This window comes from Crotalus tigris, unplaced genomic scaffold (genome assembly GCF_016545835.1).
Source record: "Crotalus tigris isolate CLP2741 ecotype Arizona unplaced genomic scaffold, ASM1654583v1 scf7180000024444.201059, whole genome shotgun sequence".
Taxonomy (NCBI): Eukaryota; Metazoa; Chordata; class Lepidosauria; order Squamata; family Viperidae; genus Crotalus; species Crotalus tigris.
The window spans coordinates 175,306-187,998 of record NW_024100613.1 but is presented as its reverse complement, the minus strand read 5'-3'; the positions used below and the strand labels follow the sequence as shown (position 1 = coordinate 187,998).

General features: G+C 46.2%; 1 protein-coding gene across 1 annotated transcript; it reads right to left on the bottom strand.

Moving 5' to 3' along the window:
- Nucleotides 1–712: 712 nt before the first annotated feature.
- Nucleotides 713–12,648, bottom strand: LOC120302983 (toxin 3FTx-Dis4-like). Its single transcript, XM_039332036.1, has 4 exons — nucleotides 12,446–12,648; nucleotides 2,800–2,950; nucleotides 1,548–1,658; nucleotides 713–1,007 (listed from the first exon to the last, which is right to left on the bottom strand). Exons 2-4 carry the CDS (start codon nucleotides 2,852–2,854, stop codon nucleotides 913–915), a joined length of 261 nt encoding a protein of 86 aa, XP_039187970.1. The 5' UTR covers nucleotides 2,855–2,950; nucleotides 12,446–12,648; the 3' UTR covers nucleotides 713–912.
- Between the last annotated feature and the right edge of the window lie 45 nt (nucleotides 12,649–12,693).

The following is a 12,693-nucleotide window of genomic DNA, read 5'->3' as shown; positions in this document are numbered from 1 at the left end:
ATGCTTTGCTTCTCATCCAAGAAGCTTCTTCAGTTCTGAATGGATGGTGGGGAATGGAAAGATATATGTTTATATGTTATTTTTACATGCTACATATTTGTAATGCATTATTTGTTGTTTTCTGTCTATTCTGTGTGGTATCCAGAGTTGAACAGAGCCAGGATATTCCTAAATCCAATTAAATGATTATTTTTGAGAGAAATTCCCACTTAGCCCCAACACACAGCTAGGTGATCTCTGGTGTCCCCTCCAACATTCACACTGTAGAACTGAGGAGAGCGTGAGAGAAGCCTTCAGTGCCAGCTGTTGAATCGAGATCCGTCTTCTCTCAGGTGGGGGTGATGGAGAAGGGGCCTGCCATCCTTCACCCCAAATCCCCCTCCTCTATTTCAAGGCCTCTTCCTCTTCCTCTCATCCTGCCCCAGAGAGAAGAAAGGGAGGGAAAGAGCCATGTTGGACTTGGAGGTTTCACTGAGAAAAGACTCCATTCTGGGTTTCTCCCCTTGCTTTACCCTGTCTGAATGTAGGGTTACTACCCAGTGAGCCAAGCCAAGCCATGATTCAACAGGGATTGGACCTAATCCTGTTCTTCCCAGCATCACTGCCTGATGGATCCTGGAGGGAGACTCTCTAATGGTGGGTGTTGTGAGAGGGATGTTCAGCTTTGAGCGGGAAACTCAAAAAAATTAAAACACTTGAACTGAATGCTGAGATTTATTGGATTCTCAAGCTACAGAACCCACAGAAAGAAGCTTGCGGGAAAGAGAAAAGGGAAAGAGGGCGAGGGGTCAAAGAAAGCAGAGGAGGGGGGATTATGGGCCATCCTGTTGTCAAGGCAGAAGCGTAAATCTTCAAGGAAGATCCATGTTGAATGAGATCAAAACTCAAAGAAATTAGCCACTTTTGGAACTCTTAGTTGCAGTTGTCTGTTGCACAACAGAAAATGTACTCATCGGCATCCCAAGTAGTACGACACATTGCAGCACATCCCCTGGTGATCCTCAGATCTGTGAAGGAAACACAAAGCAGAATGACTATTAAAAAACAGATCTGGGGCTGTGGCTGAACAAAATGGTAAAGCCACTTTTAACACATCGGTGGATTCCCCTCCCAGTAGGAAGGCAAACCTCCTTCCTCCTCTAGGGAATACTCAGGAGTAAATAAATAAAAAAAGATATCTCTGGGGGAAAGTCCCGTGTTCTGACATGACTCGGGGGCAATGCCCTCCCTCCTGGATATTTAATGTGCGAGATCTAAGTTCCCTCAATTTCAGAACAACCCCCCAGTCCTGCCCCTTTCCCTCCACCCCTTTCTCTAAAGAAAGCCTCCCCCTCAATCTGGGTTACTCCTGGGGCAGATGGGGCTCCCCACTCCAAGCCCCCCTTTCCTTGCCTCCCTTAGACTGTCCAGCCACAGGCCGTGACCTCAGCGGAACCCGGGCAGAGCACAGAAAGCTTCTACACGACCTCCAACCCTCAGGTGCATTTGGGAGTTCTAGTTTGGGTTCAAGAAGAAAAGCGGTGAGAAAAGATAAGGACTGTGCTTACTGAGTGTATCACTATAATCCACCCTTACATAGCAGACGTTCTGTCCTTCTGCACAATTCTTAACGTCATCACAACGCAATCCAATGCATGAGCGACATCTCAGGGTATATCCTGGAGGAAAGAAATAAAATATAGAAATCTTACTGAGATATTTATTTATCTAATCTTGTAATCCTGTTATATGTTAGACGATGGATCATTTAATAGAAAGGTTGGCTGTGAAAATTTCCCTGGAAAGATCCTATGATCTAAAAATAAGAAACCTGAGTTCTAGTCTCAATTTAGGCATCAGAGCCAGCTGGGTGACTTTGGACCATTCTCTCTCTCTCTCTCTCTCTCCATCCTACCTCAGAGGATTGTTGCTGTGGGAAAAATAGGGGGAAAGCGTAATAAGTTTCTTTGCTTGCTTGGGTGATTACAAAACCAAACAGCAATAGCACGTAGACTTTTATACTGCTTCACAGCGCTTTACAGCCCTTTCTAAGCAGTTTACAGAGTCAGCATATTGCCCCTCAAAATCTAGGTCCTCTTTTAACTGACCTCAGAAGGATGGAAGGCTGAGTCCACCTTGAGCTGGTCAGGATCGAACTGCTGGCAGTCAGCAGTAAGCAGAATTCGCCTGCAATACTGCATTCTTACCACTGCGCCACCACAGGTGGGATAAAAGCTGAGATTAAAAAAAATCTTCTCTTCTGAAACAGACTATCAAATATAAGCAACTGGAAACCTCAGTGGCTGGTCTCTGTGTGGAAGCTAAGCAGGGTTTGCGTTGGTCAAACCTAGGATGGTTGTATGATAGATTGAGGAGTCTCAAACATCCCAGCGACAGCAACCAATCTCAGGTTGGTGTCAAGGAAACTTCAAGCTTGACTTGAAGGAGGCATCACGGATCCCTTTTGGTTGTACCATCCAAACCCTGAGCGATAGCAAAGCTAGAGGGAGACAGATGGTGGGGTAAGAAAAGGAAACATTTTTCATCTCACTCCCAGGAGTAATTCCATGGCAGAATTCACTACGCAAAGGAACCTCTCCTTTCAGAGGCAGTCTACCCCAGAGGGCCAGCCTGGAACAGCTATGGGCTTCTTTCCAAATGGAGGATTCCATTTTCTACCCCTGACGGCTCCATGGACCCTCCTTATGCAGAGCAAAACAGTGAGAAGTTCCAACAACAGAATGGAGAACTACCATACCTCCGTCTGCCCCCTTGTTTCTGGTTTAATTGCCACCCAAGATCTAACCTTGGTGGCCCTACCTGAGTCCAGGTACATGAATGCCACCACCATCAGGGTCAACAGCAGAGTTTTCATCTTGCAATCTTGTCTTCAGCCTGCAGAGTGTAGTCCAGGAGGGCAGCAGGCAGTTATTTATACCCCTCTGAGATGTTGTACTTGAGGGGTGGATATCTAGGATTAAGAGAGAAGTGATAGGCAGGTTCTCAGGTCTTGCTTGGTTAAAAAAAAATACAGGAAACCAGAAGCTGCCAAAATTGGAAGGGGAAAATATCAGACCTCAAGGCATGACACACTGGATGTCCAGGTGGCTTCCCTCCTCATGGAGCTTTGGAGGTCCTTCCAGTTCTACCTTTCTCCCTTGCATTGGGCAAGGGAGCCCCTTATGCAACTGCAACACTGTTGTGAACAAGACTTGCCAAATGTTATTTTTACATGCTACATATTTGTAATGCATATTTGTTTTCTTTCTATGCTCTGTGGTGCCCAGAGTTGAACAGAGCCAGGATATTCCTAAATCCAATTAAATGATTATTTTTGAGAGAAATTCCCACTTAGCCCCAACACCCAGCTAGGTGATCTCTGGTGTCCCCTCCAACATTCACACTGTAGAACTGAGGAGAGCTTGAGAGAAGCCTTCAGTGCCAGCTGTTGTGAGGTGGGCAGGAAAAAGTTCAATATATCTATATCTTAATAGGAATGCTTGTTGCTGACAATAGTTAATAGATAATATTAAGCTTGGCTGTGAAATGTAACCTAAATCATATAACCTGTGTGTCATAATTGTAGAGATGTTGTCAGAATCCAATTATATTTCATCTTTAATTATCAAATATAGAAACTCCCAATTCTGCCTTCTCTGGATTCTGCCATAAGAGGGAGAGAAGGGGGAGAACAAAGGGGCTTTATGGCCCTCACTTCCTTCAGTACACTTCAAAGAGCTGAATGCTGAATGTGTGTTTATTGTAACCTCAAAGTGTTAGCATACCAAAGAAGGGTATTTGCCTTTCATGTAGTTATCTGAAGTCTCCATCCAGACGGAAGAAAGAAGAAAGGGGGTGGAATTGTGATACTTGAAACTATCACTGGAAGGGGGGTTGATTGGGTGGGACTACTGGGGAACCCCTTAAAACCTTGAATGGGAGAGCTTGAACCCCAAGTCCTGTCTAGCATGCCTGCAACCATTTTCTCTTAATAAAGGATTCCTGTTGGAAGAATTATTCCAAGAGTTCTGTCTTCTTAAGATGCAAAGTGGGGTGGGTCCTTACATTAGACAGGACTTGCAAAATTAATCCACCTGGAAGGGAGACCCTTGCCGGGGGATTTTGCAAAAATTTACCATGTCAGACAATGGAGCAAGAGAGGGGGAAAACTCCCTGGAAACAGAGCCGCTGACCCAGTTGGAACCTTGCCAGATGTTGGGATCCGAGAGGCCAGATTCCTCAGGAGAAGAAGTGGTGGAGACACAGGACCACAAGCCTTGCTGGTCGATGGGTGTTGGAAAGAAAAGTGAGTGGGGAAAGGAATCAAGAAAGGTGACCCTGAGACGGGGGACCAAGCAACCAGAATGGAAGCAGGAGATGGAGAAATCCCTGCACGCAAGTGAAGAGGGAGGAAGCTGGGCACCGTACTCAGACTGGATCCTAGAGAAAGCTATTGACCTGATGAAGAGAACTCTCAGCTCCCTAGGAGAGGAGAATACTGAACCCTACGGCCGCCCCAGTTCCTGGAGCCGCAAAGGGAGAGACACCGAGGGGGACGTGGAACCTGCAACCCCAGGGACATCTACTGATCCAGGAGCCCCCACCCCCTACCGGACCACAGATGGCAATCTGGATGGAAGGCACTACCACCCACAACAGAGGCACCGATCCATTCCAAGACGTCCACCGTTGGAAGTGAAATTCAAAGGGGAGCCAACACGCTTGGGTTTTTTCCTAACCCAAGTCCTCAGCTACATGGAGGAATATGGGCAGGATATTCCCAGCGACAAAGCCCGCATCCGGATCGTGCAATCTGCCCTGGATGGACCAGCTGCGGATTGGGTAGTGAACTTGCATGACTCCAATGCCCCAGAACTCAGTAACTTCAACCGTTTCATGTCCTCTTTGAGAAGACGATTTGAAGACCCCCTGGCTGATCGCAAAGCCCGTGAAAGAATAACAACGATGAGGCAAGGCAAACGCCCAGTGGCTGAGTATACACAAGAATTCCGGGCCATTGCCAGCAAACTGAATTGGCCAGAAGACATCCTCCTTGGCCATTTCAAAGACGATAAACTATGATCTATATGATGCTTGCCTGCCCCGAGGGGACCCACATCGACTTGAGGAATGGTACGTCTTGGCAGAGGAAGCAGAGATCGACATATTGAAGAGGCACCGCCGAAGAAAACAATGGAGCCGCCCCCCGCCTGAGCTGACACACCAACCGGTGAAATCATCGGATACAGCCAAGAAGCAAATGGGGTGTTTCAAGTGCGGAAGAGAAGGGCATCGAGCTGTAGAATGCCGCTCAAAGGCCCCCCAGCACAACCCAGACAGATCCCCAATCAACAAACCCGGAAAGTATTCAGCTAAGCCAAAAGAAACAGCCATGAGAATGATGGAAATTGCAGAACCCCCCACTTCTGCTCACCAAGGGGAAAGAACTCCAGCCTACACCACAGGGCCGGTGGATGCCTCAGATGACAGCTCGGAGGGCGAACCCCTGGTAAGTGGATGCATCACACCCATCTTCAAAACAGTGACTATATTAATCCCCCCCATGCCCGAAGCTGTGAAGGTGAAAGCCTTAATAGACTCTGGCTGCACCCGCTGCCTCATTAGCCCAACACTAGTGGGGAATCTGGGCATCCCATCCAGGAGACTGGAACAACCAATCTCATTTGGCCAGTTAGATGGATCCATAGCAGGGGGGGTGCCAGCTACCCTAGCCACTCACCAATACACCTCTCCCTGGGCAAACATGAAGAGGACATAACGTTTGTGGTGACCCCAGGCATGGAATGCCCAATGATTCTAGGGATGGAATGGTTGAAAAAAATGGAACCCCTGGGTAAATTGGAGGACGACAGAAATCAAATTCCCGAAGGGGGACCCTATGGACTTAAAACCCCAAGGAGGCTACCAGAATCAAGAATAGAAAAAGCATCCATAGGAGAGGAAAAAGATTAACAGAAATACCAGAGGAATATAGGGACCTTGCTGAATTCTCAGTGAGGAGAGGGCGAATGAGCTTCCCCCCCACAGACCCACAGACTGTACCATTGAATTCAAGCCTGGGGCAAAACTCCCGAAGCCCAGATTATACTCCATGAGCCCAAAGGAGAAGGAGGAAATGGAAAGATTTATTAAAAAAAACCTGGAGAGAGGTTTCATTGAGCCAGCCAAGCCTAAAGTGGCTGCCCGGTCCTTTTTAGAGAGAAGAAGGATGGCTCTTTACGTTTATGCGTGGATTATAGGGCCCTGAATACAATCAGTGAAAGCAACCTATACCCGCTGCCCCTCATGAAAGACATGCTGTCACACCTATCGAAAGGGAAAATTTTTTCTAAACTAGACTTAAGGGAAGCTTACTATCGAGTGAGAATCAAGGAAGGGGACGAATGGAAGACTGCATTTAACTGCCCCATGGGGTGCTATCAATTCAAAGTCTTGCCATTTGGATTACAAGGGGGCCCTGCAGTCTTTATGCAATTAATCAATGACGTTCTAAGGGAGCACCTGTTTAAGGGGTCCTTGTTTACTTGGACGACATTCTTATCTTTACCGAAACAAAAGAAGAACACGTCAAACTTGTCAGAGCGGTTTTAAAGAAGCTGCGAGCCGCTCACCTATATGCCAAACTCTCAAAATGCGAATTCCACCAGGAAAGGATAGACTACCTAGGCTATCGCATATCCCCACAGGGCATTGAAATGGACCCAGAGAAGGTCAGAGCAGTATTAGAATGGGCACCACCCCGCACAAGAAAACAACTACAAAGTTTCCTGGGCTTTGCAAATTTTTACCGCCCATTCATCCCCTCATTTGCACAGATAGCCTTGCCCCTCACCAACTTACTAAAAACGAAGGGAACATCCTCAGTAAAACCTAGCCAGCCACTAACATGGACAATGGAGTGCCAAGCAGAGTTTGAGAGACTAAAGAGACTTTTTTCTGCCGAACCAGTACTAAGGCACCCAGACATGGACAAGCCCTTCATAATACAGGCAGATGCAAGTGATTTGGCAGTGGGGGCTGTGCTATTACAAGAAAATGATGATGCAGTATTGCAACCCTGTGCAATACATCCAAGAAACTCACGGAAACCAGAACAGAGTGGCCCGTATGGGAGAAAGGAGGCTTATGGGATACGTGGGCATTATCAAGTGGGGAAAGTTCCTGGAAGGCAACAAAATCCCCTTCCAGGTGTGGACTGATCACAAAAATTTAGAAGACCTGAAAACTTCCAGGAAACTCAATCCCAAACAAGTCCGCTGGTCCCAGCATTTTCACCAATTCCAATTTAAGCTCAAACATTTACCAGGAAGAAAGAACTTCCTGGCAGATGCATTATCTCGCATGCCCCAATATAACAGCGCACGAACCACAGACTCTAGACCAATAATGGCAGAGTCACAACTGGCAGCACCAGTAACCACAAGAACCAAGCCAAATTAAAACCACAACTGGACAGCCAAACTGGAATTGAATTCAGAAAAAGTTTGGAAACAGATGAATGGTTCCAGAAAAACAAAAATGTGTGCACAATGAGAGATGGGTTGCTAGGATACAGGAAAAGGTTATATATCCAACAAATCAAAGAGTAACTTTCATGAACTCTTGCCATGACCACAAAAATCAGCAGGGCATTTTGGATTTGTAAAAACTTTACACTTAATTAAATGGCAATTTTGGTGGCCATCCATGAAAAAGGACATAGAAGTTATGTTGCCAGCTGCCTAACATGTGCATCTGCAAAGAGGTTGCAAGGGAAATCGCCAGGGCTATTACAACCAGTGGCAAATCCCTCAGCCCCCTGGAGAGAAATAGCCATGGATTTTATAGTGGAATTGCCAGAAAGCAATGGGAATACTGTTATCTGGACAGTCACGGACTTGTTTTCCAAACAGGTGCACTTTATCCATTGCCAAAAGATTCCCACTGCAAAGGCCTTAGCAAGACTTTTCATCCAGCACATTTACAGATTGCACGGGGCACCCCAACGCATCATCTCTGATAGGGGAGTGCAATTTACGTCTGCGTTTTGGAAGGAATTTTTATCCCTCTTAGGGACCACTCAGGGACTGACATCTAGCCATCACCCTCAGACAGATGGACAAACGGAATGGTGCCATTCAGTACTTGAGCAATATTTGAGATGCTTTTTAAATTTCCAACAGAGTGATTGGACGGACTTACTTCCTTTTGCAGAAGTTGCCTACAATAATGCAGTCCACTCCAGCACAGGTTACACTCCTTTTCAAATAGCCACCGGTCAAAGTTTCCACCCCATGCCAGAATTAACCCCAAACGAACCAACGATCCCCTCGCTGAAAGAATGGATGGAGAAATTACAAAACACCTGGCCAATAGTCAGAAAAGCGGATGGAAAAATTACAAAACACCTGGCCAATAGTCAGAAAAGCACTAGATGAAGCTAGGCAGGCATACAAAACACAAGCCGATAAAAAAAGGGTTGAGCCTACACCATTCATTATAGGAGAAATGGTGTACTTATCTACAAAATACCTAAAGTCCCTACAGCCCTGTAAAAAACTTGGACCAAAATATATAGGACCTTTTCCAATTAAAAGAATCATAAATCCAGTAACAGTAGAATTAGAATTACCCAAAAATCTCAGGCAAATACACCCAATTTTTCATTGCAGCTTGCTGAAAAGAGAGCATCAATCACCTCTACGGCCAAAAATCCCCCCCCACCTCCAATCATGGTGGAGGGCAAACAACACTTCGAAATAAAAGAGATCCTTGACTCTAGGAGATATCATGGAGCAACTCAGTACCTAGTTGCCTGGAAACACCTACCTCCCTCACAAAACGAGTGGGTCCATAAACGTCATGTCAGAGCCCCGAAGCTATTGAAGAAGTTTCACACAGAGTATCCTAACAAGCCTGACTAAGTCTTATACCTGTTTTGTTTTCTTTCAGGTGAATCTCTCTTATTTTTAAGAGGGGCCGGATGTCAGAATCCAATTATATTTCATCTTTAATTATCAAATATAGAAACTCCCAATTCTGCCTTCTCTGGATTCTGCCATAAGAGGGAGAGAAGGGGGAGAACAAAGGGGCTTTATGGCCCTCACTTCCTTCAGTACACTTCAAAGAGCTGAATGCTGAATGTGTGTTTATTGTAACCTCAAAGCGTTAGCATACCAAAGAAGGGTATTTGCCTTTCATGTAGTTATCTAAAGTCTCCATCCAGACGGAAGAAAGAAGAAAGGGGGCGGAATTGTGGTACTTGAAACTATCACTGGAAGGGGGGTTGATTGGGTGGGACTACTGGGGAACCCCTTAAAACCTTGAATGGGAGAGCTTGAACCCCAAGTCCTGTCTAGCATGCCTGCAACCATTTTCTCTTAATAAAGGATTCCTGTTGGAAGAATTATTCCAAGAGTTCTGTCTTCTTAAGATGCAAAGTGGGGTGGGTCCTTACAGATGTGTTCATGCTATGTAGAAACCATTTTACAAGAAGTGTCAGTGTCAAGTAAAAGTCACAGATGTTGTAAGATAGCACCCGTGCAGAAAGGTGTGGTAAGACAACCGTTTGTGTGAACTTCTCCTTTTTCCTATGTGTGTTGTCTCAAGATATGAACTTCTCTCTTTTAGTGTGTTAAAGGTAGATAAGAAGTCATCTATTAGGTTAAGCGTGGGCGGCAAGCTGTATAAAAGTGACACCCTCAGAGTAACTCAGTGTTCAGAATTTGTCATGCTAATACTCTGAACCATCGTGCACGAATAAAAACCTGTTTTCTCCAACCCTTCGTGGTCTTGTCTTCTGATGTAAGTATCGTGGTTTTTTCCACAACAATTATCTGGCGACAGCGGCAGGACGGCAAGGAGTCTTGGGGCTCTCTGGAGGGCACACCCTGATGCCAGGGGCCTGTAGTGTTAGGGGGAACATCCCAGGCGCCATCGGACCTTTTACTCCGAGGGACTTCCCTGTGACACAGGGCTCCAGCATTGGCGGTCGGCCACTCCAAGAACCACTGGTGAAGGGTAAGGAGAGCAGGCAACTTTCCAGCCGGCTAGAGGACAAAGGATTCACCTGCAGGCAAGTATTGAAAGGGAAAGAAGGAATCCCTCCCTGTAAGCAGGGACGGAGGAGAGGACTGATCACCCTCTCTTTGGAATAAGGTGGGAGGATTGTTGTGTGTGTTTGCAGTGAGTGAGTGGCGCTCGAACTTCCCATCGGTGACCGTTGAGTTTCCGGATCCCTGGGTCTAGCGCGTATAAGTGAAACCCTCAGTGTAATCCCGAGTGGAAGGACCCCCTTACCTTCCTCTCATCCCTTTTCCTCATTTGTCTTGTCTGGTGCCCTGGGAGGCTTATTGGGTGGTGGTGAAAGTGTACCCCTTACTCCGTTGGGGTGAATGTCAAAGCATTTTAAGTCTGCTTATGAGGATCAGGATTATGGTATTAAGTGGAGCAGGCATAAGTTGAGGATCTTCTGTGAGGTAGATTGGTCCAGCTTTAACATAGGCTGGCCAAGCACAGGGACACTAGATCCATTCATTGCTCTAAAAGTACATTAGTTAGTGTTCAATCCCATGTTAGGGCACCCAGACCAGGCACCCTATATTGATGTGTGGCTTGGCTTGTTGCAAAGACCTCCACCATGGATTCAGAAATGCAAAACTGTCCCCTGTGTTAAAAAGTTTAGAAGATAGAAAAAGCTGGGGACAAGCCATAATCCAACCAGATGTCCAGGATCAAGGGACCCAAACTGGACCTTCAGCAAGAGGTGCTGAGGGGGTCCAAGGCAGAGGAGGAACGGATGGGACTGCAAACAGAAGACAGAGAAGTGGGAGGACTGATAGCTGAACAAACGAGGACAACGACTGAGGAAGCATCTTTGAATGCTCCCCTTAGACAAGTAGATCAATTGGTTGTCAGTAAGGACGATCCAGCAGAAACAGCCACAGCTCCTCTATTCCAACATATGCCTTTTATTACATCAGACCTTCTTGCTTGGAAATTTCATTATGGCCCATTTAGTGAAAAAAACAAATCAAGTGTCCGAAAGACTTTTGTGAATAGAGAGAAGGAGGAGGAAAAGAAAAAGGATCAGAAAATGCAAAGGAAAGCTGAATTGCTTGCAGTTGCTATGATGGGGGTGTCAAGGGGAGGTAGCAGAGGTAGAGGATGGGGAAGGGTGTTAGGACAAAACCAGTGTGCCATATGTAAGAAGGAAGGACACTGGAAGGGTGAATGTCCAGAAAGAGAAAAGGATGAAGAAAAAGGAGGGGGAAGGGGCAGGTTTGCGAAGAGCTACAGAGGTGGCCCAGGGAGAAGCCAGGGAGGGAGAGAAAGAAGAAGAGGATTTTCAAGGACTCCCCTCATAGGCCTGGCAGAAGCAGAGGAGTGGGACTGAGACCGACTGGGTTCAGCCCACCTCCCAGAACCTGTGGTCAGTTTAACAGTAGGAGGCAAACCTATTCCCTTCCTTGTGGATACTGGAGCCACCCGATCAGTCCTAACCCAATCCCTAAGCCAAGCCTCCCCTCACTCTATCAACATACAAGGAGCAACAGGAAAAATATTACAGCGACTTTTTTGGGAGCCACTAAGTTGCACAATAGGGGGAAGAACAATAACCCACCAGTTCGTCTACATGCCCGATTGTCCAATTCCGTTACTAGGACGGGACCTGCTTTGTAAATTAAGGGTGCAGGTCTCATTTGAAGAGGATGGCACAATGGCCATTAATTATGGAAAAGTAACCATGGAAGTTCCCTGTGCAGAGGAATGGAGAATGGTGATGCTGGCACAAGCAGTAGAAGCAAATACAAAGTGGAAAGAGTTCAATATGCCACACTTGTGGGCAGAGGACAACCCCCCCCGGTTTTGCAAAGCATCGTCCACTATCTGCCAGCTGCTGTACCGAAGAATAGGAAAGAGTTAAGAGGATTTTTAGTTGCTGCTGGCTTCTGCCGAATATGGATCCCTACCTTTAGTTTAATAGCAAAATTGCTATATGAGGCCACAAAGGGGGGGAAGATAAAGAACCATTGCGATAGGAACAGCAAGAAAATAACAGCTTCACCTGCTCTCAAGGAGGCTCTAATGTGTGCCCCTAGTTTAGGTCTACTAGACTTGGAAAAGTTATTTCAACTGTTTGTAGATATAAAGCAAAATGTGGCAGTAGAAGTTCTCACCCAGAAAACAGGAACCTGGCATCACCCGGTCACTTATCTGTCTAAACAGCTTGACAATGTAGCCAGAGGATGGCCGGCTTGCCTTAAAGCAAGTGCTGGAACAGCATTATTAACACAGGAAGCTAACAAGTTGACTTTTGGACAAAAGTTAGATATCTACACACCCCATGCTCTTAAAGCTGTCTTAGGAGCAAAAGGACATTTGTGGCTGACCAACCCACGCATGCTGAAGTATCAAGCTCTAATAATACATAATCCAATGATTATATTAATTTAATCAAACTCACTGAATCCAGCCACGCTGCTGCCTGAATCAGACTTGGAAACCACACGTAGTTGCATACAAGCTATTGAAGAAAGTTACGCTAGCTGCCCAGACATGAGAGATGTCCCCCTGCTTGATCCAGACTTTACAATATACACGGGTAGAACTAGTTTTATGCAAGAAGACATTCGAAAGGCAGGATGTGCTGTGGTGATTTTGGAGGAAGTATGGAAAGCTGAGCCACTTCCGCCCGGTACAAATGCTCAGCTA